At 38.9% G+C, this 23,368-nt stretch overlaps 1 protein-coding gene across 1 annotated transcript; it reads right to left on the bottom strand.

Annotated features, from left to right (window-relative positions):
- Window positions 1-14,901: 14,901 nt before the first annotated feature.
- On the bottom strand, window positions 14,902-18,068 carry LOC121995031 (probable 3-hydroxyisobutyryl-CoA hydrolase 3). The gene is made up of 9 exons (XM_042548882.1): window positions 18,030-18,068; window positions 16,591-16,671; window positions 16,219-16,287; window positions 16,029-16,092; window positions 15,840-15,919; window positions 15,659-15,742; window positions 15,508-15,592; window positions 15,091-15,417; window positions 14,902-14,944 (listed from the first exon to the last, which is right to left on the bottom strand). The coding sequence occupies exons 1-8, from the start codon at window positions 18,066-18,068 to the stop codon at window positions 15,254-15,256; spliced, it is 666 nt and encodes a 221-aa protein (XP_042404816.1). The 3' UTR covers window positions 14,902-14,944; window positions 15,091-15,253.
- Window positions 18,069-23,368: the final 5,300 nt, after the last annotated feature.

Below are 23,368 nucleotides of genomic sequence, written 5' to 3'. Positions count from 1 at the left end.
TTGGACTTTTCCCGAATCAGGTCAACTCAAGTCAGGTCAACCAAGTCAACCTTGACCAAAGGTTGCACCCACAATCCCCCAAGTTCCTATTCTTGTCAAACATCAAAATATAACTTCTCTATTCTTGTCAAACATCAAAATATACCTCGAGTCAGGTCAACTCGAGTCGGGTCACCCAGGTCAACCTTGACCTAAGGTTGCACCAACACCAGTGAGTGAAGCCAGGCAGATGGAGAGTCCTAGTGAGTGAAGGTAGACAGTTGAAAAGTCCTGATCAGTAAAGTCAGGCAGATGGAAAGTGTTAGTGAGTGAAGCTAGGTAGTTGGAAAGTCCTGATAAGTAAAGCCAGACAGATAGAAAGTCTTAGTGAGTGAAGTTAGGCAGTTGGAATGTCCTGGTGAGTGAAGCCAGGCAGATGGAAAGTCCTAGTGAGTGAAGGTAGGCAATTGGAAAATCCTGGGGGTGAAGCCAGGTGAAAGACCTAGTGAGTGAAGCTAGGCAAATGAAAAATTCTGGTGAGTAAAGTCAGGTAAAAGACCTAGTGAGTGAAGCTAGGCAGTAAGAAAGTCATGATCAGTGAAGTCAGGCATGTGGAAATTCAGGAGGATCTGGGGTGACCAGACACTTAGTGTTTAGAAGTCCAAGTGGGTCATGGAAGACCAGACACTTGGCACGAGATGATAAGTCAAAGTGGGTCAAGGTTGACCGGACACTTGGCATTGTTAGAAAAGTCCAAGTGGGTCAAAGATTGGCCGAACACTTAGTTACGAAGTCTCAACAAGTCAAGATTGACCAGATGCTAGGCACGAGCGAGTCCCAACAGATCACGGTTGACCGGATGTTGGGTTTAGGACCCTAGACTTGAGTTAGTCAAGTTAGGGTTGATCACTTGATCAGCTGATCAATTGAACAAGAGCTGAATTGATCAGTTAATCGATTGGGAGAGTTTCTCGAGCAAGGACAACCCAATCAATCAGCCGATTGATTGGGGCTAGGCCAATCGATCAGGCGATCGATTAGAGATTGCTTGTGAAGAGCACAATGTGCTCCTTAATCGATCAGTCGATCAATTGGGATACTCCAATCGACCGATCGATGATTGAGGCTTGTTTTGTTCCTAGATTACGAGGCAACCTGAATCGATCAGTCAATCAATTCAAGGTTTATCTGTGAGAGTACAAAGGCACTCTGAATCAATCGGGCGATCGATCAAAGCCTCCCTAATCGATTGGGATATGACCGTTGCACAGAATGTAGGCTTTGGACAGATAGGATCGCTGTGATCTGATGTGACAATCGATTGGGAGCAAACCCAATAGATTGGAGCCCTAGAAATGAAGATATAATGGCGACAGCGAGTTTAAATGAGACAAGTCTTTTACTCCGATTCTCTCCAACTCTTCACACTCATCACCGCAAGATCTTGAAGCGTTCTTGGGACAAGTGTTGTTGCACTTCCAAGAGTCAAGAGGCATCCTCAAGCTACACAAGATCAAGCAAGAAGAGGTTTTCTTTTGTATTTCTGTATTTACTTCTTGCTTTGAGTTATATCTTATTGTGTGATTGTTGTACGAGGTTTCTCCACCTCTGGTTGTTCTGAGAAGGAGTAATTTTCTTAGTGGAGAGTGTGCTTGGTGTATGGATCCTTGGATTAGTTACCTCTTCTTGAGATGGATACTAAGTAAATCTACATGTTAGCATTGGAGAGTTTGACTTCGATTCTATGAAGCAAGCGAACAAGTGAGACTAGCAATTCACCCCCCCTCCCCCCTCTAACTCCAAAGTGACCAAACATAATGCTAATGGAAAGAAGATAAAGATGGATTTTGTTGGTGCAACCTTAGGTCAAGGTTGACCCGACTCGAGGTGACTTGACTCGAGTTGTATTTTGATGTTTGACTTGGGAAGATTGTCGGTGCAACCTTAGGTCAAGGTTGACCTAGTTGAGTTGCATGTTGATGTTTGACACTCGTGAGAGAGTTCTATTCTTGATATGGGACAAGAATAGATGTTTGGGAGATTATTGGTGCAACCGTAAGTCAAGGTTGACTTGGTTGACCTGATTCGGGAAAAAGTCCAAGTATGGAGACTTGGCAACGGGAAAAGTCCAAGTATGGAGACTTGGCACTGGAAAAGTCCAAGCAGGGAGCTTGGCACGAGGGAAAGTCCTAACTGGGATGTTAGGCAGTTGGAAAGTCCTGGTGAGTGAAGCCAGGCAGTGGAAAGTCCTAACTGGGATGTTAGGCAGTTGGAAAGTCCTGGTGAGTGAAGCCAGGCAGTGGGAAAGTCCTAACTGGGATGTTAGGCAGTTGGAAAGTCCTGGTGAGTGAAGCCAGGCAGTGGGAAAGTCCTAACTGGGATGTTAGGCAGTTGGAAAGTCCTGGTGAGTAAAGCCAAGCAGTGGGAAAGTCCCAACTGAGATGTTAGGCAGTGTGGAAAGTCCTGGTGAGTGAAGCCGGGCAAGGGAAAAATCCAGATGGATCAAGGGTGATCGGATATCTGGTTGGGAAAAGTCTAAGTGGGTCAAAAGGATTGACCGGACACTTAGCGGGGAGTGCTAGCAGGTCAAGGGAGTGACCAGATGCTAGGGATGATGTACCAACAGGTCAAGGTTGACCGGATGTTGGTGTGGAAGCCTTAGGTTTAGGGCTGAGAAGTTTGGATCGGTCTGGTGACCGATCCAGTGATACTGCGGTTGCCGTGATCGGTCCGGTGACCGATCGAGCGTCAAATTCTGGCTGAAATTGTATCTGGACGTTGGGAGACCGATCGAGGCAACGCAACCTCGCGAGGCGTGGATCGGTGCCGATCCACCCTCTGATCGGTCGTGACCGATCGAGCATAGTCGATGGTCGAGGCGAGCGATCGATCTATGGACCGATCGGGAGGTTCCTGATCGGTCCACGACCGTCGAGACGCCGAGGCGAGGACGAAGCCCGATCGGTGCGTGGACCGATCAGGAGGTTCCTGATCGGTCCATGGACCGATCAGAATCTAGCCGTTGCGACGCAACGGCTAGCTCTTCTTCACAGGTATAAAAGAGGGCTACAGGACTACGGTGAAGCACTCTTCTTCTGCTGCTTCTTCTTCCTTCCTGTTACGAAGTGCTGTTGTGCTTGAGCTTTGTTGAGCTCCTCCTTGTCGAAGCTTCGCGTGAGCTTCATTCCACGACTGGATCAGCTGCTGCTGAGTTGCTTGTTGCATCTGTCCGTGAAGTTGCTACTTCATCTGGGACCCCAGTCGACGAGAAGGCAAGCTACTGTGTTTACATTCCTGTTGTATTTTGTTCTTGCTATTCTCTTGTACTCTTAGCTTGCTGTTGCAAGTGATTGTGGCGAGGTTTCTCCACCCACAAGGAGTTTGATTTAGCCGATTTTCCGGGGACTCATCCACCGACGGATTGATAGGCTTCGTCCACCTTACGGACACGCCGAGGAGTAGGAGTTTCATCTCCGAACCTCGTTACATCCTTGCGTAGAGGTTTGATTTCTTCTCCTGTTTTCTTTCTGCATTTAGTTTCCGCTGCACTAACCCTAGTTTGTAGAAAGAAACGCGAGCAATTGGGGTCGGCTATTCACACCCCCCCTCTCTAGCCGAGTACGAACGATCCTAACAAGTGGTATCAGAGCAAGGTTGCTCTTCGTTGGATCAACACTAGGGGGAGCACAAGCTAGAGATGGATCAACTCGGAGAGGACATCACGATTCCACCCTTCTACGATCGCGACGACTTCGCGTTTTGGAAGGTAAGAATGAAATATTTTCTTATGACTAATCTTGAGAATTGGAGTTGTGTTCAATTAGGTTTCAAGCCTCCAATGGACAAGAAAGGAGAAACCCTAGAGAAGAAGGAGTGGACCAAGGAACAAGTCCACCAATCCCTAGTCAACGATGAGGTATTGAAAATTTTTGAATTTTCTTTACCTAATGATGTTTTGTGTAGGATGGGTGGTTACAACAATGCCAAGGAGTTGTGGAACAACTTGGCTAAGTTCCATGAGGGGAACTCCACTTCAAGCCATGAAGAGGAGCCTAGTGAGCCAAGTAGCTCACATCATGGAGGGAGCGAATTGGGAGTTGAGGGCTACTCAACATCCAAGGAAGAAGAGGAGGAGAGTTCCTCTTGTTCAAGTTTGGAGCAAGAAGAAGAAGTTCCCACCTCCGGAAGGGTTGAAGAAGAAAGCTCATCTCCATCCGCAACCCTAGGTAACTCAAACACTGTGATTTCAAGCAAATTACACATAATGTGTTTTGAGTGTAGGAAACATGGACATTACAAGAGCAAATGTCCAAAGAAGGTTAGGAAGACTCCACCGGCACCAAAGGTCAAGGAAGCCGGAGTCCCAACACGCAAAGGCAAGAAGCACGTGGTGTGCTTTCAATGCAAGCAACGGGGACACTATAGGAGCCAATGTCCGAAGGGGAGGAAACCTCACAAGGACAAGGGATGCACATCGATAGGGGGAGCTAAGGCAAACCCTAAGGTATCTTTTAAGGCTCATTTGTGCAATTCTAGTAGGATACATGCTAGTAATTTTATTGCATTAGTCAATAATGATAAGCATGTTAAAACTAGAAATCAATACATGTGCTTAGGTGCTAAACATGTCAACCTAGATAGGGATACTACTAGGAATGCTAACCCTAGGATTAACACTTCTAAGGTTAAGGAAAACCTAGGTAGAAACCCTAAATCAACGAGACACATGCCTAGGAACACCTCAAGAAAGAATGACAAATCAAAACTTGAGGTATTAGAAAAGGAGAATCAAGTCTTGAGGTCAAGACTTGATACCCTAGAAAAGGCCCTTAAAAATTTAGAGAAGTCAACTCTAGGGCCTAAGGGTCAAAAGTCCAAGGACAAGAAAGGTTTGGGTCACAAACCTAAGTCCCAATTGGACAAGCCCACTTATCATAATGTTTCATTCGATTATGGAACAAAACCTAGGGCTAGGAAGACCATTACCAAGGTCACAAAGGGAGTCACCCCTATAGTTGACCTTGATGAGACCCAAATGACCAAGGCTTTAAAGCCTAAGAGGGTCATTAGGAGGGTTGCTAGGGAAGTTATCCCTAGTGAATATTTAGTGAACCCAATGAGCTCTAATAGGTATTGGGTTCCTAGGAGCATCTTCTCTACCCCATAATTGGGTTAAAGAGTGTCAACTCCAATAAGAAGGGTAGTTAACCCAACTTTGAGGAAATTGACACTCAAGGAGCATTTTCAAAGTTTTGTGAACCTTTGAAAATGAAATGGAATTATCATTTACTCCTTGGAAGAGTAAAATGTGCCATTATGGAAAAGAATGATTTTAATTGGCACAATTTGGGAAAATCTAGAGAACTCTCGAGGAAAAATGAAACATGCCAAGTTTTGAGGATAAATTTGATCTTTAAGTGGCATGAATTAATCTAGAGTTCAAGAAGTGTCAAAATTAGGATTTTGGCATTTTAGGGCAATCAAGGGTTAAATTTTAGGTTAGCAAAGTGGTTAAGGATACTTAGATAGGTAATCTATGTATATTTATTTATGCTAAATCTTGCCATGATTGTTTGCCCTCACATGTCATGACATCATGTTTAGTTTTATTATCATTTGAAATGTCATGATATTGCTTAGGCTAGTTTTTATGTCATGTTTATTTAAGTTTCAAACTTTATGCCATGACATCATGACATTGGCACATGTTTTCATTTATGATACCATTTTATGCCATGTCATCATCTCTTGCATTAATAATCATTTGAATTGATTTAAGGATGAAAAACATATTTTGATATTGAGATCAAATTTGTGTTTAGAAAATGCATGAGAACTTAGCCTAAGTTGACCTAAACCCATATCTCACATCAAAATTGACTTGGATGTGTTTGATACACTTTAGATGTGTGTGAGATATTAGGATGATGAGTTAGGATCAAGGTGCATAGCTCTTGTACCTAGATGAGCCTAATTCTAAATTGGGGGATCATAGGAAAAGCTTGTGTACAAGTCATGTACATTTAGCCCTAAGATTGTGGTCCCAAATTAAAGGGTTTAAAATCATTTCAAAATTGATTTGAAAAACCTTGATGAAGTTTTCCTAGTGATAGCATTCATCATTGAGCATTGTGATACAAAGTTTAGTTAAACTTGAACTATTTCAAAGCTTTTGAACTTTGTATCAAGATTGAAAAATGGAAGTTATTTTCATAGAAAATTATTTTTCCATGATAGTGTATGATATGAGGAATGTATCCTCAAAGTTTCGTAATTTTTGGAATTTTCTTGAATTTATTAGGAGTTTCTGATTTTTCGGAAGGGGAAATCAGAAGTTCTGATTTCAGTGGCTGGATCGGTCCGGGGACCGATCCAGGGAAGATCTGATCGGTCTGCGGACCGATCCAGAGTATTGTGGATCGGTCTGCAGACCGATCCAGTGAGTTCCAGTAGCACGAGTGCGATCTGGTGAAGGGCTGATCGGTCTGGGGACCGATCAGGGCGTGCCGAATTTCTGATTTTTCAGCTGTTGTCTGAAATTTCAGTTATGGAAGTGGTGTTTTTTGGATTTCTAAAGGTTTGGAACTCTCAAAGACATTGTTGGTGCAATGGTCAAGGGGGAGTTGACCTTTAGGGGGAGTCTTAACTAATTGTCAAGGGGGAGTTGACTTTTAGGGGGAGTTTTTACTCCTTAAGACTTTTGAGGATTAGTGATATGGGATTATCACTAAGTTGATTGTTGAGTTTAGTATCAAGGGGGAAATTAAGAGTTTCAATGAAAGGTATGGGACTTTCATTAGGAAGAAACTCTTGACCTTGATACCCTCCTTTTTCTTTTTGATGTGTGTCAAAAAGGGGAGAGTGTTCATTGGAGAATTATTGGAGAACCCAAGTTAGGTTATCGGGTTAACCTAAGCTAGGGGAAGAATGTCAAGGAATGTTCGAGGAAGAACATTGGAATTCTTTTTGATGTGTGTCAAAAGGAGAATTATTGGAGAACCCAAGTTAGGTTATCGGGTTAACCTAAGGGGAGAATGTCCAGAGAATGTTCAAGGAAAGAACATTGGACATTGGAAGATGGTTGGAAAACCTAAGTTAGGTTATCGGGTTAACCTAACTTGATTATGGGTTTTGTCAAACATCAAAAAGGGGGAGATTGTTGGTGCAACCTTAGGTCAAGGTTGACCTGGTTGACCCGACTCGAGGTGACTTGACTCGAGTTGTATTTTGATGTTTGACTTGGGAAGATTGTTGGTGCAACCTTAGGTCAAGGTTGACCTAGTTGAGTTGCATGTTGATGTTTGACACTCGTGAGAGAGTTCTATTCTTGATATGGGACAAGAATAGATGTTTGGGAGATTATTGGTGCAACCGTAAGTCAAGGTTGACTTGGTTGACCTGATTTGGGAAAAAGTCCAAGTATGGAGACTTGGCAACGGGAAAAGTCCAAGTATGGAGACTTGGCACTGGAAAAGTCCAAGCAGGGAGCTTGGCACGAGGGAAAGTCCTAACTGGGATGTTAGGCAGTTGGAAAGTCCTAGTGAGTGAAGCCAGGCAGTGGAAAGTCCTAACTGGGATGTTAGGCAGTTGGAAAGTCCTGGTGAGTGAAGCCAGGCAGTGGGAAAGTCCTAACTGGGATGTTAGGCAGTTGGAAAGTCCTGGTGAGTGAAGCCAGGCAGTGGGAAAGTCCTAACTGGGATGTTAGGCAGTTGGAAAGTCCTGGTGAGTAAAGCCAAGCAGTGGGAAAGTCCCAACTGAGATGTTAGGCAGTGTGGAAAGTCCTGGTGAGTGAAGCCGGGCAAGGGAAAAATCCAGATGGATCAAGGGTGATCGGATATCTGGTTGGGAAAAGTCTAAGTGGGTCAAAAGGATTGACCGGACACTTAGCGGGGAGTGCTAGCAGGTCAAGGGAGTGACCAGATGCTAGGGATGATGTACCAACAGGTCAAGGTTGACCGGATGTTGGTGTGGAAGCCTTAGGTTTAGGGCTGAGAAGTTTGGATCGGTCTGGTGACCGATCCAGTGATACTGCGGTTGCCGTGATCGGTCTGGTGACCGATCGAGCGTGCCAATTCTGTCTGAAATGTCTGGGAGACCGATCAGGAGGCAACGCAACCTCGCGAGGAGAAAGCCGTGGATCGGTCGTTGACCGCAGCTTCTGATCGGTCGGCGGACCGTGAGGAGCCGAGGCCTGATCGGTCTATGGACCGATCAGGAGGTTCCCTGATCGGTCCACAGACCGATCAGGAGACGCCGATCAGACGAGGGACCGAAGCCTGATCGGTCTGTGGACCGATCAGGAGGTTCCCTGATCGGTCCATGGACCGATCAGGAATCTAGCCGTTGCGACGCAACGGCTAGTTCTCTGCTCTTCTTCTTCACAGGTATAAAAGAGGGCTACAGGACTACGGTGAAGCACTCTTCTTCTGCTGCTTCTTCTTCCTTCCTGTTATGAAGTGCTGTTGTGCTTGAGCTTTGTTGAGCTCCTCCTTGTCGAAGCTTCGCGTGAGCTTCATTCCACGACTGGATCAGCTGCTGCTGAGTTGCTTGTTGCATCTGTCCGTAAAGTTGCTACTTCATCTTGGACCCCAGTCGACGAGAAGGCAAGCTACTGTGTTTACATTCCTGTTGTATTTTGTTCTTGCTATTCTCTTGTACTCTTAGCTTGCTGTTGCAAGTGATTGTGGCGAGGTTTCTCCACCCACAAGGAGTTTGATTTAGCCGGTTTTCCGGGGACTCATCCACCGACGGATTGATAGGCTTCGTCCACCTTACGGACACGCCGAGGAGTAGGAGTTTCATCTCCGAACCTCATTACATCCTTGCGTAGAGGTTTGATTTCTTCTCCTGTTTTCTTTCTGCATTTAGTTTCCGCTGCGCTAACCCTAGTTTGTAGAAAGAAACGCGAGCAATTGGGGTCGGCTATTCACACCCCCCCTCTCTAGCCGAGTACGAACGATCCTAACAGATTTATCTTTTTTGGCTCAATATAATCCCTAGTAAAATAGCCTTTTTTGCCATAGTTATAGCAAGTCAGCTTGCTCTTAGGTTTTTATCTATATTTCTTTCATTTCTTCTTGATTTGGTCTTGCCCAGCAACATCACCAGCTTCTTTTCCCTTTCCCTTCCTTTCTTAAACCATATTTTCTTACTCTTGGATCTAGAACCTTCAGCTACAAAAGCTTGACAAGATATCCTTGTAGATTCTATTCTCTCCGCCTCTAGTTCAACATGGCATGAGAAATCAGTGAACGATTTGATACTTTCACTGTGTCCAATTTTATTTCATCATTTTCCAAGAATCAGGAAGGGAAGAGATAACTACTTAAGCATATTATTCATTAGTTAACTTAGGCCAGCAGTGTTTAGCTCCCGAATCATATTCGCCATTTCCCTCATATATTGGGTCATGGTGACATTTGGGCGCTTTTTACAACTGTCACACTTAATTGTCAGATGACAAAGCTTACTGAGACTTACTCCACTATACTTCTCACTAAGGAATGCCCTGACAGCATGAGCCGATGGTAATAGCTCATACTCAAATACTAGGTCATCCGCTCTGCCATTGAACTAATCAATATTCTCTTAGCAATGGAGTTCTTCCTTTTCCATGCCTTGTAGGCATCAAGGTCATGTTTGTTGTGTTGTAAAATCATCAGCAGGTTCTTCCATGAATTGGTTTATAGCCTTTAGAACTTCTTTTCTGAAGAACATATTATACCTTGAGGTGCCAGATTTTATAGTTATCTCATATAATTTCTCTCGGTTATTAAATTTAGCTATGATATTCTTATTTGCCATAATCTAACATAAATAAATACATTATTTAGTAAGTTAGTGTTTTCCACATGTAAATAATTTATTATTGACTCAATGTTAATTTGAGTTGTTTACAAAATCAAGTGACAATTATATTTTCATTCATCATTTGTATAATCAAATCTAACCAACATTGATCAATACTATTATACACATCCCATCAAATGAACTAATCATTAAGTGAATAAATCATTAAATGAACTCATTATCTAAATGAAGTAATCATTCTTTTAAAACTGTTAACACATAACATTCCTTTTGTAGTTTATCAACACATATCATAACATTTCATAAAGTAGTATTGATCGTATATAACAACATTTTTTACTACATGATTTTATTAAACTAAATAGGCTAATACTTTTTGTACATAATGATAGTAACAACAACAACACTCTAATAAGCTAGATAAGTTAACATCACCACCACTAGGACAAAAACAAGTGTAGCAGTACATTATCCCTTTTATCTTGGACTTAATTAGGGCAATCTCAGGTAGACCAGTTTCAGGATTCTCTATTGAATCTACATTCGGATCCTCTTGTGGATCCTTCTCAAACTCTTCATAATCCTCTTAATCCATATGGTGAAGTAGCTCCACACAATTGTGCATATGAGATTCGTCCTTCGAAGATCCCCCATAAGTGGTGTCTACTTTATTGAGGTGTATCAGTAGCAATCAGACCTAAACCTATATCTTATAATTATCCCGGATTGGAAACTCTTCCTGCTCGAGCATCTAGAACAGTCGATTGAGCCATCCAATATGTCCTTTGAGTCTGTAAACTTGGTCATACTTAATCTCCTCAACCTCCTCTCTCAGCTCATTATATCGTATGTCGCGACGGGTCATTGTGTATATCATCCTCGGTATCTAGAATTAAAAATAACAATGTCAGTACAAAACTGACAAACCAGTAACAAAATCGATTCATTTCAATTCACACATATGCATAGAACCAATACACAAAATAACTAAGCAAATAAGAAAAATAAAATTTCTTTATTTGAGGAGCTCCAGTTGACTAACACACTGGACCATTCAATTGAGTAACTAGATCCTAAGTCCCCTGTCCTCATTAGAACTAATCTAATTGGGATGTTTAGTTATTAGTATTTAACCTAAGCTCATTTAAGTCTAAATTAGACTTATTGATCAAATCAATGTTTATTTGATCAAAACTAGCCCATTGGACAATTTGACCCAATTTTGATCAAATCTGGCCTATTAAAATAAATCTAGTCCACTTGATCAAATATGGAAAGATCTAGTCAAGTTAGATTCAATGTGGTCTGATTCAATCAAATTAATCTGGTTAAACCAACTAATAGTGTGAACCAGATCAGGGTCTAAAAGGACTAACTTGATCTAGTTAAACCAACCAATAATTTAAACCAGACCTCGGTCTAACTGGACCAAACTGGTTTAGTTAAACCAACTAATGATATGAACTAGATCAGAGTCTCAATGACCCAATTATTCAAGTCAATGCCTAATTAATTGAAATATTAAAAATTAAAATTTAATTTTCAATTTAAGTGAACCATGAATTAATTAAACCATTTTCTAATTAATTGCAACATGCATTAATTAAAAATTTATACTAACACTACCGACGTTGGCATTAATTTCAACATACATGAGTTTCAAAAGTTTTTTTTCATGCATTAATAATAAACTTAATGGATGCCAAAAAAAACTTTGCCCAAACCTATGCATGAAACTTAATGTTTGGTACGAAACCTATCACCCACGCCGCTTTCCTCTTCTCTGTCACCAACACCCACGATGCCATCACCTCTGACCCCCTTTGTCTATCAATCAAAATCGGAGGACTGATCTCCTAATTGGCCATGGCCAGAAATGGAGACAAACTCAGTGGTTATCATTTGCTGCTCTCGGGGTTTGGCAACGAGCACAAATGGTGATTGTGACTAGCAACGAGCCTAGCAACAACAGAATCCGATAAAGCAAACTTCGTCGAAGATTCCTCTAGCGATGAACATGTGCATACCATTCAAACAAATCTACTGGCATATCTTGTACTAATCCTTTTATAGTAACATGATCTACAAGAATAAGAGATCTTATGCTTTCACAGCAATATGGTGGCAAAAAAGGCGAATACGCTCGCCCCCAACGCCCCCGCCAATCCGTCCGTGAGCCAACACGAAGGAGGTAAATCATGAGTGGCTACTAACCTTTGGAATAATGACTATCACATAAGGGAGGTATTTACCACGGATTTGTCGAGATTCGAACCCCAGACCTCATAGTGGCAACACCTCATGCACTAGCCACTAGACCGCCCTGAGGGACGCTTTCAAGGCAACATGATCATATAGTAAGTAGAAAGATCTATCATGCATTTAATGTTTACTCTGATACCATTGTTGATCTAAATGCATGATAAATATAGAAATATGAAACCTATAAAAATCACAGTGATCTCCCGTAGTAGATTTTAATCGCGCTTGTCGTCAGAAAAATGATCACGAACGAATCGGAAAGCTCTTCAAGATTCCACAAACCAAATCCCAAGCCTTCTCTTGTGTTCTTCCTTCACTCTTATGATGAACTCCTCTATCTATGAATTCCTTAGACGAACTTATATAGGAGAAGAAGGTAAACTTTTCACCTTCCAAGCTTTTCACCTTCCTTCATAATGTAAGCTCTAATTGCACATATGGGTGGAAGAGGAAGAGGAATGAGCAATCAATCAATACCCATTCTTACATCAACGTGTGCAGTCAATGCACACGTCCAACACTTTTGCCTCAACGCAAAGAGATTGAGGGGAGTCTTGTGGTATCACTTGTTATTGTCGAAGTGATGCAGGAAGGAGACACTAAATTCATCAAAGAGATGGAACTCCGTGGAAGCTGATTAAACCATCTCGATGTCAGTCCCAATTGGGCTATCAAGATGACTCAGCATTTAACACCATTCGTGCATTGGTATAGTAGGTAGGCATTCTCAAATCAATACAAATGATCCTTCAAGTCTAATGACCTTGTTTACTCCTCGCAATGTGGCTATAGAAAATGATGCGATAGTTCCTCTTCCAAGATGTCCTAAGTAAAGGGAGTGCTTTAGGCATTCTTTCCTTCAGTCAGCAAAGGGCCTTTGCCCTTGTTCATATTTCATGGCAGCGTCTCCCAGGCCAAGGTTTCCTGAGACTGATCCTCCTTGACAGACACCTTGTCAAGTGTGGTAGCCAGAACCGCTCAAGTGAAAAATGGGGTTATTCCAATTGGAATCGAAGGTACATGGGCAAGAGTCAAAGTCAGTAGGGTTCGCCATTGTAGTTTCCCCTACACTGTAGTAGCCATATGTTGGTTGAAGTCCTCTCTCAGCATGGTGATGGTTTCATCTCTACCTTTCTTGCCAGTGGAGTCATGATTTTCTTGAGATCTTCCCGTGTCACCCATCTCAACATCTCAACTCGGATTTCTCACAGACGGTGTCAATTTGATTCTATCTAAGATCAAGCAGGAGAGAACCACTCGGGATGAAGTTGGTGACAAGTCGGAGGTCTTCACTATAGATCTCACCAAGCTGGAAATACACAAGCTTTGAGGTTTCTCCACAACAATTAAAGAGAATTAGAATGGAAGGCAAGGAGAACTTTGACTCAGCCACTCAAGTCAGGTCCCTCTAGAACATATACACACGGATGAACAATCTGTAATCCACACAATTCAAAATGCATCATAAATATAAATAAACGGCTAACATCCCACAATTTACTATATATATATATATATATATATCACATTTAATAGGATGAACTATCCACAATTCACCTAATAAAAAAAATCAACTCATATATAATGATCTTAGTCTACACATCCTTGAAAAGACTCTAGGACCCTCTTTAGATGCAGAGTAAATGTTCTATATATAGCATAAATAATTCATTTTATTTAGTTATTTTAGCATAATAATATATGAAAGTCCTTCGAAGTTAAAGCGATGACAACCCTTTAAGAATAATTGTGATATTCATTATCTTATTAATTTTAATATCAGTGTCCTAAACTAATGTCCTTATGAAAAGAAAATCATAAAAACTAACAGTCATGCATGTCTCTAGGACTTCGCATATAAATGAACTTCGCATATAAATGAATAACAGTCATTGTTTGTCATTGCATATTTTATTCAAACAATAAAAATTAACTGCCGTTTACTTGCTTATTTTCATTCCTTTTATTTCTCTTTAAGTAAACGAGACATTAGAGTTTAGCTCTGAGAGCCTTTTCATGCATGTCTCTAGGAGGAAGTTGGAGTTCTTTCCAGCCTTCAATCTCAGGTATCTTTGTCAGATATGTCACCACCATATCATTGCTCACCAGTTCCAATTTTGAAGGCTCCCACTGACAATTTGATAACAAAATGATAACAAAAATGATAGAAGAAATTAATATGGAAAAAAAACAAAAATACATGTGAAAGTTATTTAGAAGAATTTTGGTACAACTTGTGTGTGTAGATATATCACCTTTGGTTTATAATTTTTCTCCAATAGTGTTCCCCTAACACCCTACGTTCAACAATATATCAACACTTTTTTTCAAAAATGAGAAAAGAGAAATAAACTCTATCCAAGTTAAATTAGTGAATACCTCAAGTGAGTCGTTTGACACTGTTCGTCGAAGAGAATGAGCAGATATTCTACTGTCTCGAATTAAGCACTCTTCTAGTGGTTCAAATCGACCTTTTCTAACCTATGAATTAGGGTTAGAGATATGAAATTTCATTATTTATATGTATCTTTTATATCACTTGTCCTTTTCTCTCTTTACCTTCATCCAAGTAAATAAACTCTTAGAAAAAGAGAAAAGGAAGATAATAGATAATTTACCGACATAAGGAAGATCTTAAGATTTATTGGTGATGCGGCCTTCATTGATCGTATTGACTTAGAAATCCACTCTTGTTTCAAAGTTGCATTTTCATGTTCCTAAACAATCAAAAAATGGGATAAGTAATGAATACATATCTTGATTTAAATTACGACTCAAGGTATACAAACATATACATAAACGTTCATAAATACATACGTGTTGTATCCTTACCAATGAAGATAAAATTTCTTCTACTGTTTGTTTTGAGAAAAAGTGGTTGATAACGTCGAGCCTACAAAATGATATAAATAGAAACACGTTGAATATATATATATATATATATATATATATATATATATATATATATATATATATATATATATATATATATATGTGGGAAATTAAGCGAAAATGTGTATGTATTGAGGCATGGCTCACCTATGAAGAACACTGTCTTCTTTCAATAGCAGTGGCTGAGTATATTTGCTAATAATTCCCTGGATTGTATTTGGTTCAACAACATCCACCTCATATAATGATTTCTCCAACAAAATTAAATTCTATTCATTGGTTAGAAATAATAGTGTAAGGACAATGATGTTCAAAATAGATTCTGATTTTTGTTTAAGGAAAATAAACAAACTAGCATATTCTTTTTTGAAAAAACAAGATAGAATACTTTTGAACGAACAAAGTGAGTGGCAAGTCCACATGCTACCATCTCAGCACCATTCAGTCTTGCACCAGTAAGGCCAAGATATTCCCCTAAAATGATCAATCACAAAGTCCAAAAATGATCATATATTTTCAATATAATCACATATGTAATCATAGAGTTATTAACTAAGTGATAACCTAAGAAGCCGGGAAGCTTAGAAAGAAAATAAGATGCTCCAACATCCGGATAATAGCCTATAGCTGCTTCTGGCATTGCAAAAACCTAAAAGCAAATACAAAGCACCAGTTCAGAACCATAAATCTTAGCATAAATGCCGATTGATCATACCGTGTTTTCGGTAACGACTCGGTATCTTGCATTCATAGAAAGTCCAGCACCACCGCCCATCACTGCCCCATTGATCAGGAAAACCTCAAGTAGAAATTTGCTTAACTCGATATGTTACAAAACATATGTGGAGAATATTGTTTCAGTAAGCCTATTGTTGTATCTGATATGAGCAACTCACCAGGGGCATAGTGTATGTTGCCACTAGATAGTCCAAGGTGAGTTGCTTTTGATAAATTTGAGTTGCTAGTGCCCATTCACCTTCTCATATTTAGGTTAACAATTAGTTGCTCTTATCAAATTTCAGATAAAAATGAATATTACAGTATCACAAAAGCTTCCAGATAAATATAACCAGGTTGAATAATACCTGTGAGCGAGCAACGATAGTATTCAATAACATCTCCTCCAGCACAAAATACTTTTCCATTTGCCTTCAATCCATGATGAATTATTAAGAAATTAGACACTTATCTATAGTGAATTTGACTTTGAGAATAATAATATTTTTTTTCATAAAAGAAGTTGAAAGTTCAAAGAAGAAAATGGATTGCACGTACCTTTACGATTACCAACTTAACAGCAGGATCATTTTCCAACTTCTGGAACTCCTCGGACAATTGTAAAACCTTAAAAACAAGATTTGTTTTTGAAAGAAATCAGAAACCTAATTTAACATGAATCACAAATTAAAATCAAAAAAGAAAAATAACAATGGCATATTTATTGCCAATATTTTAGTTATGAGTAAATAAGTAAATTTATCTTATAAATGGAATGCTTTTAAATGTTTTAAATTGGATGGACATAAATAAATCAAACTTTTAATTGATTTGTTTGGCTTAATTTTAGAGCATTAATAATGGCATGTAATTTATCAAAAATAATATTTTTAAATGGCTTTGTTTAATTGAGACTAAGGATGAACGAACCATTTGATAGTTGAGGGCGTTGAATTTTAGGGGCCTATTTAGTATCACTGTCCTCACATGAGAGTTTCCTTCCACCAAAACCTTGCAAAAAGTAGAAACAAAAGGTTAGAAATTTTAAATAAATCTAAAAATATTCAATAATAACCAAGGGAATTAATGCTTTAATTTATTGCTAATTTTCTTATCCTCGTATATGCAATAACTTGAGAGCTATTGATTTCAATAGCTAGACTGCTTTTTCTCTTTGAAAAAAAAATGTATATATTATATACAATGAAGAATCTAATTATTGTTGTTATTTCAGATACTATACAGATATGTTATGTTATATGGAATTGAATATTGAGTTATGACATGAATATATGAGTAGAAGTTTAGAGTTGAAGAGAATATGATATTAAAATGGATGTATGGACATATAAGGATGAATAAGATAAGAAATGAAAATATTAAAGAGAAAATCAGGATTATATCTATTGAGGGAAAACTCTAGGAGACATGTTTAAGATGGTACAGATAGGTACTTAGACGACCAATAAATACTTCAATTAGTTGAAATGAAAATATAACAAATGTCCATATCAAATGAGAAAGATCTAAAAAGACTTAGTTAACAATAATAAAACATAACAAAATTTATTTAAATATGAATAATGATATAATATGGGATAGAGCATAATGACTTAGAAGGATCCAAATAGTCAATCCCATCTAGTGGGATAAAACTTGATTATATTGTTATTGTTGTAGAATTAGAAATACTATACAAATCAAGGGCAATCACTTTATAATGAGATATATTTGCAAAGCTAGGAAGAACACAAAGGACAATCACGTTATAGTGGATCAAATAATTAAACAAAGTTAGGTAGAACATATTCGTCATGATATTTATTTTTTATTATATTAATTTATATTGTTTTATATATTATTTTATTTGACAAATAACACCAAAATAAACATATTTATATTGTGATTATTAATTTTTTTATGCCTAGAAAGTGGAGAATATGTTTTGCTCAAAACACAATTCAACAAAACTAACATACTGTTGTTTAAACCCTTGTTAATTCATATTTGCTAAGCAACAAAAAAACACAACAGAACTAAAAATTCAAAAAGAAGTAACTAGATAGGTTTTTTGTTTTTTACAATGGTATTTTTCCTTTGTTTATTTGGACAAAAGAAAAGCTGGAAAAAGATTAAACCATTTCTCTCTGAAATTAAACAAAAAAATTTAGTTTAGTTGGTGTAGACATGTCCAGCACTGTAAGATCTCATCTAATTTATACAGTATTAATTAGAACAGCAGTAATATACAAGTGCTTCTCTTAGCTACTTCTTGCAATCTAAAAATACATGCTTAACACTCATTATAGCAGCTAATTGAGGGCCAAAGCAAGCAAAAAGAAATGAAGTTACAGATAACAATATATAACCTGATCATCCTCGTAATTTGAAGGTTTATTTGTAGCCATATTAACTAAAAAACAAAGGAGAAAAAAAAAAAGGCTTGCAGTGTGTATATTGTATTAGTAAAAGGTGATGATGAGTTTTATAGAGAGAATTAAAGGCCCTCAAGTTTAGCTTTGCATATTCTTTCATTTACTGAAATGATTGCGTGCAAGGCAGGTTGTTGGATAAACATGTGAGTCATATTAACGATGGTATAATGAACCCTCGATGAATGCATGTAACAAAGCAAGAAACATGTAAATCTACATTAAAACGTGCTTCTCTCACTGTTGATTTAGAAGACAATGTCATTCTTAGTCAACCAAATAAATTTTCTCACTGTTGATAAAAGATCATTTATACGACATTTATGTTGAAAATATAAATCAGAATTAAAGTTATGTGCATGAATATTGAAAGATTCATGAATAACTCTTTGGATAATGCATGTACCTCATTTAATATTGATTTATGTATTTATGTAGATACATCTTGCTACTCCCTATAAATACCCTATGTATTTAAAACTCTTCAAGATTCCATGAACCAAATCCCAAACCTTCTCTTGCATTCTTCCTTCACTCTTATGATGAACTCCTCTTATCTATGAATTCCTTAGACGGACTTATATAGGAGAAAGTAAACTTTTCACCTTCCAAGCTTTTTGTTGGGTTCAGAGCGCAGCGGAAGACATATAATGAATCATGGATCTTTCGTAGTACATATAGTTTTACACAAAATTATATAAAAACATACCTCGAGTCCTCGATAGGTGTGAATAATATCACAGACAAATAAGACAGATAAGAGCCCCACGTGTGACTCCTCTAGCGGGATCCACGCGCACTAGATCACGAACTTGACACGATCCGTTAGGTGCTAGCCTCTTGGATCGACAAAGCCTTATAAGCACTACGATCTCTTTCGAACGAAAAAGAAGTTGACGAGGAAAACTCGGAGAGAATAAATCTTGTTTTCATTAGAAGAATTTTTTTCAACATTTGAAGTGCATGAGTCAAGATGTGCAGGAATGAAGAAGCCCAAGAACAACGTCGTCCTTAAAGCTTCGAGAGGCGAACCTGAGTCGGAATCTTCTCTCGACGACGAGAAAATGGTAATGATGGTAAGAAGATTCAAGAAACTTTGTAAATCTAAATCTACTAACCATCTACAGGGGAAAAAGAAAAGGACAATCCGCTGCTACCACTGCGACGAAGAAGGGCATGTCAAGGACAACTGCCCCAAGCTGAAGAACAAAGACAAGGAGAAGGGTAAGAAACCTATCCAAAAACAAAAGGCCCTGAAGGCGACGTGGGACGATACGTCGTCTGAATCGGAAGTCGAAGCATTCTCCGGACTCGCACTGATGGCGAGTCATCAAGACGACAACTGCGATTCAAGATCTTCCGAAATGAGCATTGAGAGCATCGATGAATGGAGAGACACGTCGGAAGAAAGTAACAGCTCAGGGGGAGAAACGGATAACGGGATCGACAAGGTAAGTCAGGTACGATCTCTTCCTCCCGATAAAATGTTTAAGTTCGTTAAACTCTTAACAAAAGATTACTGCAAATTAAAAAGTGAAAATAAAAATTTAAAAGTAATTCTAGCTAAGTCTTGTCCCTTAAAAGAATTAGATAAATTAAAACTAGAAAATGAAAATTTGAAACTTGAAAATGATGATTTGAAAATTCAAGTAGATAACTTGAAAAACTATGCATGTTCATCTAAAACCAATTTTAGAAGATTTAATAATTTAAATTGGTACTTTAAATATCACCCGGGACAAATTAAGAACATTTCAAGAAAATATGTCCCTAAAATTGTTTTGGTTAATCCAGTAGGCTGGAACCTATATTGGGTTCCGAAGTCTTGCATAAATTAATTTTAAAATTAAAATTAGAGCTTTAAGTGAGAAAATTAAACAAAGAGTTTCTTTATGAGGCTTTGTCAAGGAAGTGGTTGTTGCTCCAATAACCAAGAAGGCCTAGTGCCTCGCCACGACCTAGAAGTCAAAATATTAAAATAAATATTTAATTAACTTACTAATAAAGCATTAATGAAAGAATTAATTAATGCTTTAAAAAGGTTATTCAAAACATTGTTTTATTTAGAAATTTACTTACTTAAATTTTTTTTAAATTGACTAAGTCATTTTTTTACTTAGAAAAAAAAAATTTCTTAAATATTCTCAAATGATTAAGTTAGAAAAAATTCTTTCAAAAATAATCTTTACTTAGAAAATTTTTTTTAATGTTTTTTTTTTAAGTTAAAAGATTTTCTGAAATTAGAAATTTATTACTTAGAAATTTTTAAAAAAATTTCCTAAGTCAGAGTTTTAAAACTTCACTTAGAAACTTTACATAGAATTGTTTTTAACTTAGAATTTCTTTTAAATATTTTTTTAAATTTACTAAATTTTAACCCTTAGATTTTTTTTCTTCAAACATCATTTTTTTTGTAATCAAAGGGGGAGAAGGGAAAGTATAAGTCTAGGTGGAGGTAGATAGATTTAATTTTTACTATCTTTTTGTACTTAAATTGTAAATTAAGTTAATTTACCTAATTTTATTTAATATCTATTGTAACCCTAGCTTAACTTGGGTTGATCACACCAAAAAGGGAGAGATTGTTGGAACCCCAAGGTTATTTTAGTGTGATCAACAATTTAAGTTAGGTTTTGTGTGTTTCTAACCTTGTGTCTAAGTGTGCAGGAGCTTAGGAGCACAGGTAGTCATGCGGAAGACGCAGCTAGCGAGAAGGATGGCAGTCCGAGGGACAAGGTGTTGCGGAAGAGTACACCGGCGGACGAGAAGGAAGTGTGCGGTGGTTCCGAGGGACGAAAGCCGAAGTGGAAGATTACTTGGGGAGCAAGAGAAGCAGCTAGCGAGATGGACGGCATGCGGTGCGTCCGAGGGACGAAAACTGCGGATGAGTACGCCGGCAGACGAGAAGGAAACATGTGGTGATTCTGAGGGACGAGAAGCCGGAGGGAAGCCCACTCGAGAAGACCGGAAGTTGGGTTCGGGTGAGCCCTTTTCCGGATGGCAGAGATCACCCAAGCGAACGGATCCGGAGTAGAAGACCCGGACCGAGCCGAACCGAACCGGAGCAGAGGTCCCTGACGAAAAAGTCAACCGTTGTTGACTTTTGGCTCTGGGGCGCCCGGAGCAGCCTGGGGTGCCCGGAACCCTTCCGGCCGCCCGGACCTATTTTGTTGACCAGATCGCGTCAAACGCGATCTGAACGTTGGGGATAAAGTTTTATCCCCCCAGGGTGCCTAGAACCCCTTCCAGGCACTCCGACAAAGGCTATAAATATAGCCTTGATCCAGAAGCTTTTCATCAGTTCAGAAATTGTTACAACACTTGTGTGCTACCACTGTTTAGATTAGCTTCTCTCTTTCTGTGCCTACACTACTGTAAATGAGGCTTCTCCGCCTGAAGGAGTTCTTAGTGCGACCATCTTCCTTGGATTAACAACCTCCCCGGTTGTAACCAAGTCAAATCCGGTGCCTCGTCTTTATGCTTTATTTTCTGCTTAATCTATTTTTCAAGTGTTAGCTTAATCGTTCGAGAAAAGGTTGTGTTTTATTCAGGGCTATTCAACCCCCCTTCTAGCTGACCCAATGGTCCTACAAGTAGTATCAGAGCCGAGACGCCTCAGAAGGACTAATCGCTGTCTGAAGCAGCAAAGAGATTGTCGGACCAAGCATCCACCCACCGAAATTCGAAGGGGATTTCGCCACTTGGAAAAAGCATATGTAGGTATTCTTTACCATCGATATTGAATTAACTTTAACAATGAAACTTGGCTTTGAAGCTCCAGAGAACAAGGAAATATATCAATGGACAAAAAAGGAGCAGGCCGACTTCGTGACGAACAGTAAGGCAGAATACCATCTGCTAAGCATTCTTCCGCCTCAAGAAGTCAATCGGATCGGGAACTATAACTCCGCAAAGGAACTTTGGGAGAAGTTCCTCGAGCTGCACGAAAATACGCCCAAAGCCAAGCTCGCTAGACAAGATCTGCTTCGCAAACAGCTCACCAGCCTGCGACTTGGGGAAGACGAGACAGTCGCACATCTGCACTCCAGAATAAAAGAAATCATCACCGGACTCACGAATCTCGGAGAAAAGTAAGTAACCAAGATTCTCTCAGGTACGCGTTAAATTCATTTCCGAGAAATTCAAAATGGGCATCACTAGTAGATGCTTTTTAGATTTCGAAGGACTTAGAAAAAATTTCATTAGAAGAATTTTTTTCAACATTTGAAGTGCATGAGTCAAGATGTGCAGGAATGAAGGAGCCCAAGAACAACGTCACCCTCAAAGCTTCGAGAGACGAACCTGAGTCGGAATCTTCTCTCGACGACGAGTAAATGGTAATGATGGTAAGAAGATTCAAGAAACTTTGTAAATCTAGATCTACTAACCATCTGCAGGGGAAAAGAAAAGGGCAATCCGCTGCTACCACTACGACGAAGAAGGGCATGTCAAGGACAACTGCCCCAAGCTAAAGAACAAAGACAAGGAGAAGGGTAAGAAGTCTATCCAAAAACGAAAGGCCCTGAAGGTGACGTGGGACGATACGTCGTCCGAATAGGAAGTCGAAGCATTCTCCGGACTCGCACTGATGGTGAGTCATCAAGATGATGACTGTGATTCAAGCTCTTCCGAAATGAGCATCGATGAATGGAGAGACATGTCGAAAGAAAGCAGCAGCTCAGGGGGAGAAACGGACAACAGGATCGACAAGGTAAGTCGGGTATGATCTCTTCCTCCCGATAACATGTTTAAGTTCGTTAAACTCTTAACAAAAGATTGCTGCAAATTAGAAAGTGAAAATAAAAATTTAAAAGTAATTCTAGCTAAGTCTTGCCCCTTAGAAGAATTAGATAAATTAAAACTAGAAAATGAAAATTTGAAACTTGAAAATGATGATTTGAAAATTCAAGTAGACAACTTGAAAAATTATGCATGTTCATCTAAAACCAATTTTAGAAGATTTAATAATTTAAATTTGTACTTTAAATATCACCCGGGACAAATTAAGAACATTTCAAGAAAATATGTCCCTAAAATTATTTTGGTTAATCCAGTAGGCTGGAACCTATATTGGGATCCGAAGTCATGCTTAAATTAATTTTAAAATTAAAATTAGAGCTTTAAGTGAAAAAATTAAACAAAGAATTTCTTTATGAGGCTTTGTCAAGGAAGTGGTTGTTGCTTCAATAACCAAGAAGGCCTAGTGCCTCGCCACGACCTGGAAGCCAAAATATCGAAATAAATGTTTAATTAACTTACTAATAAAGCATTAATGC

Source organism: Zingiber officinale, chromosome 6A (assembly GCF_018446385.1).
Source record: "Zingiber officinale cultivar Zhangliang chromosome 6A, Zo_v1.1, whole genome shotgun sequence".
Lineage (NCBI taxonomy): Eukaryota > Viridiplantae > Streptophyta > Magnoliopsida > Zingiberales > Zingiberaceae > Zingiber > Zingiber officinale.
Note: the sequence above shows the minus strand (reverse complement) of the source record. Positions and strands in the feature narration are given on the sequence as shown.

Excerpts from the sequence above, each read along its gene's own strand:
- LOC121995031 (XM_042548882.1), bottom strand. The coding sequence starts at position 18,068 with ATGGCTACAAATAAACCTTCAAATTACGAGGATGATCAG. Across the intron at positions 16,672-18,029 it reads CAAATTACGAGGATGATCAG|GTTTTGGTGGAAGGAAACTC; the intron begins GTTATATATTGT and ends ACTTTTTGCAAG. Across the intron at positions 15,593-15,658 it reads GAGTCGTTACCGAAAACACG|GTTTTTGCAATGCCAGAAGC; the intron begins GTATGATCAATC and ends ATTTGCTTTTAG.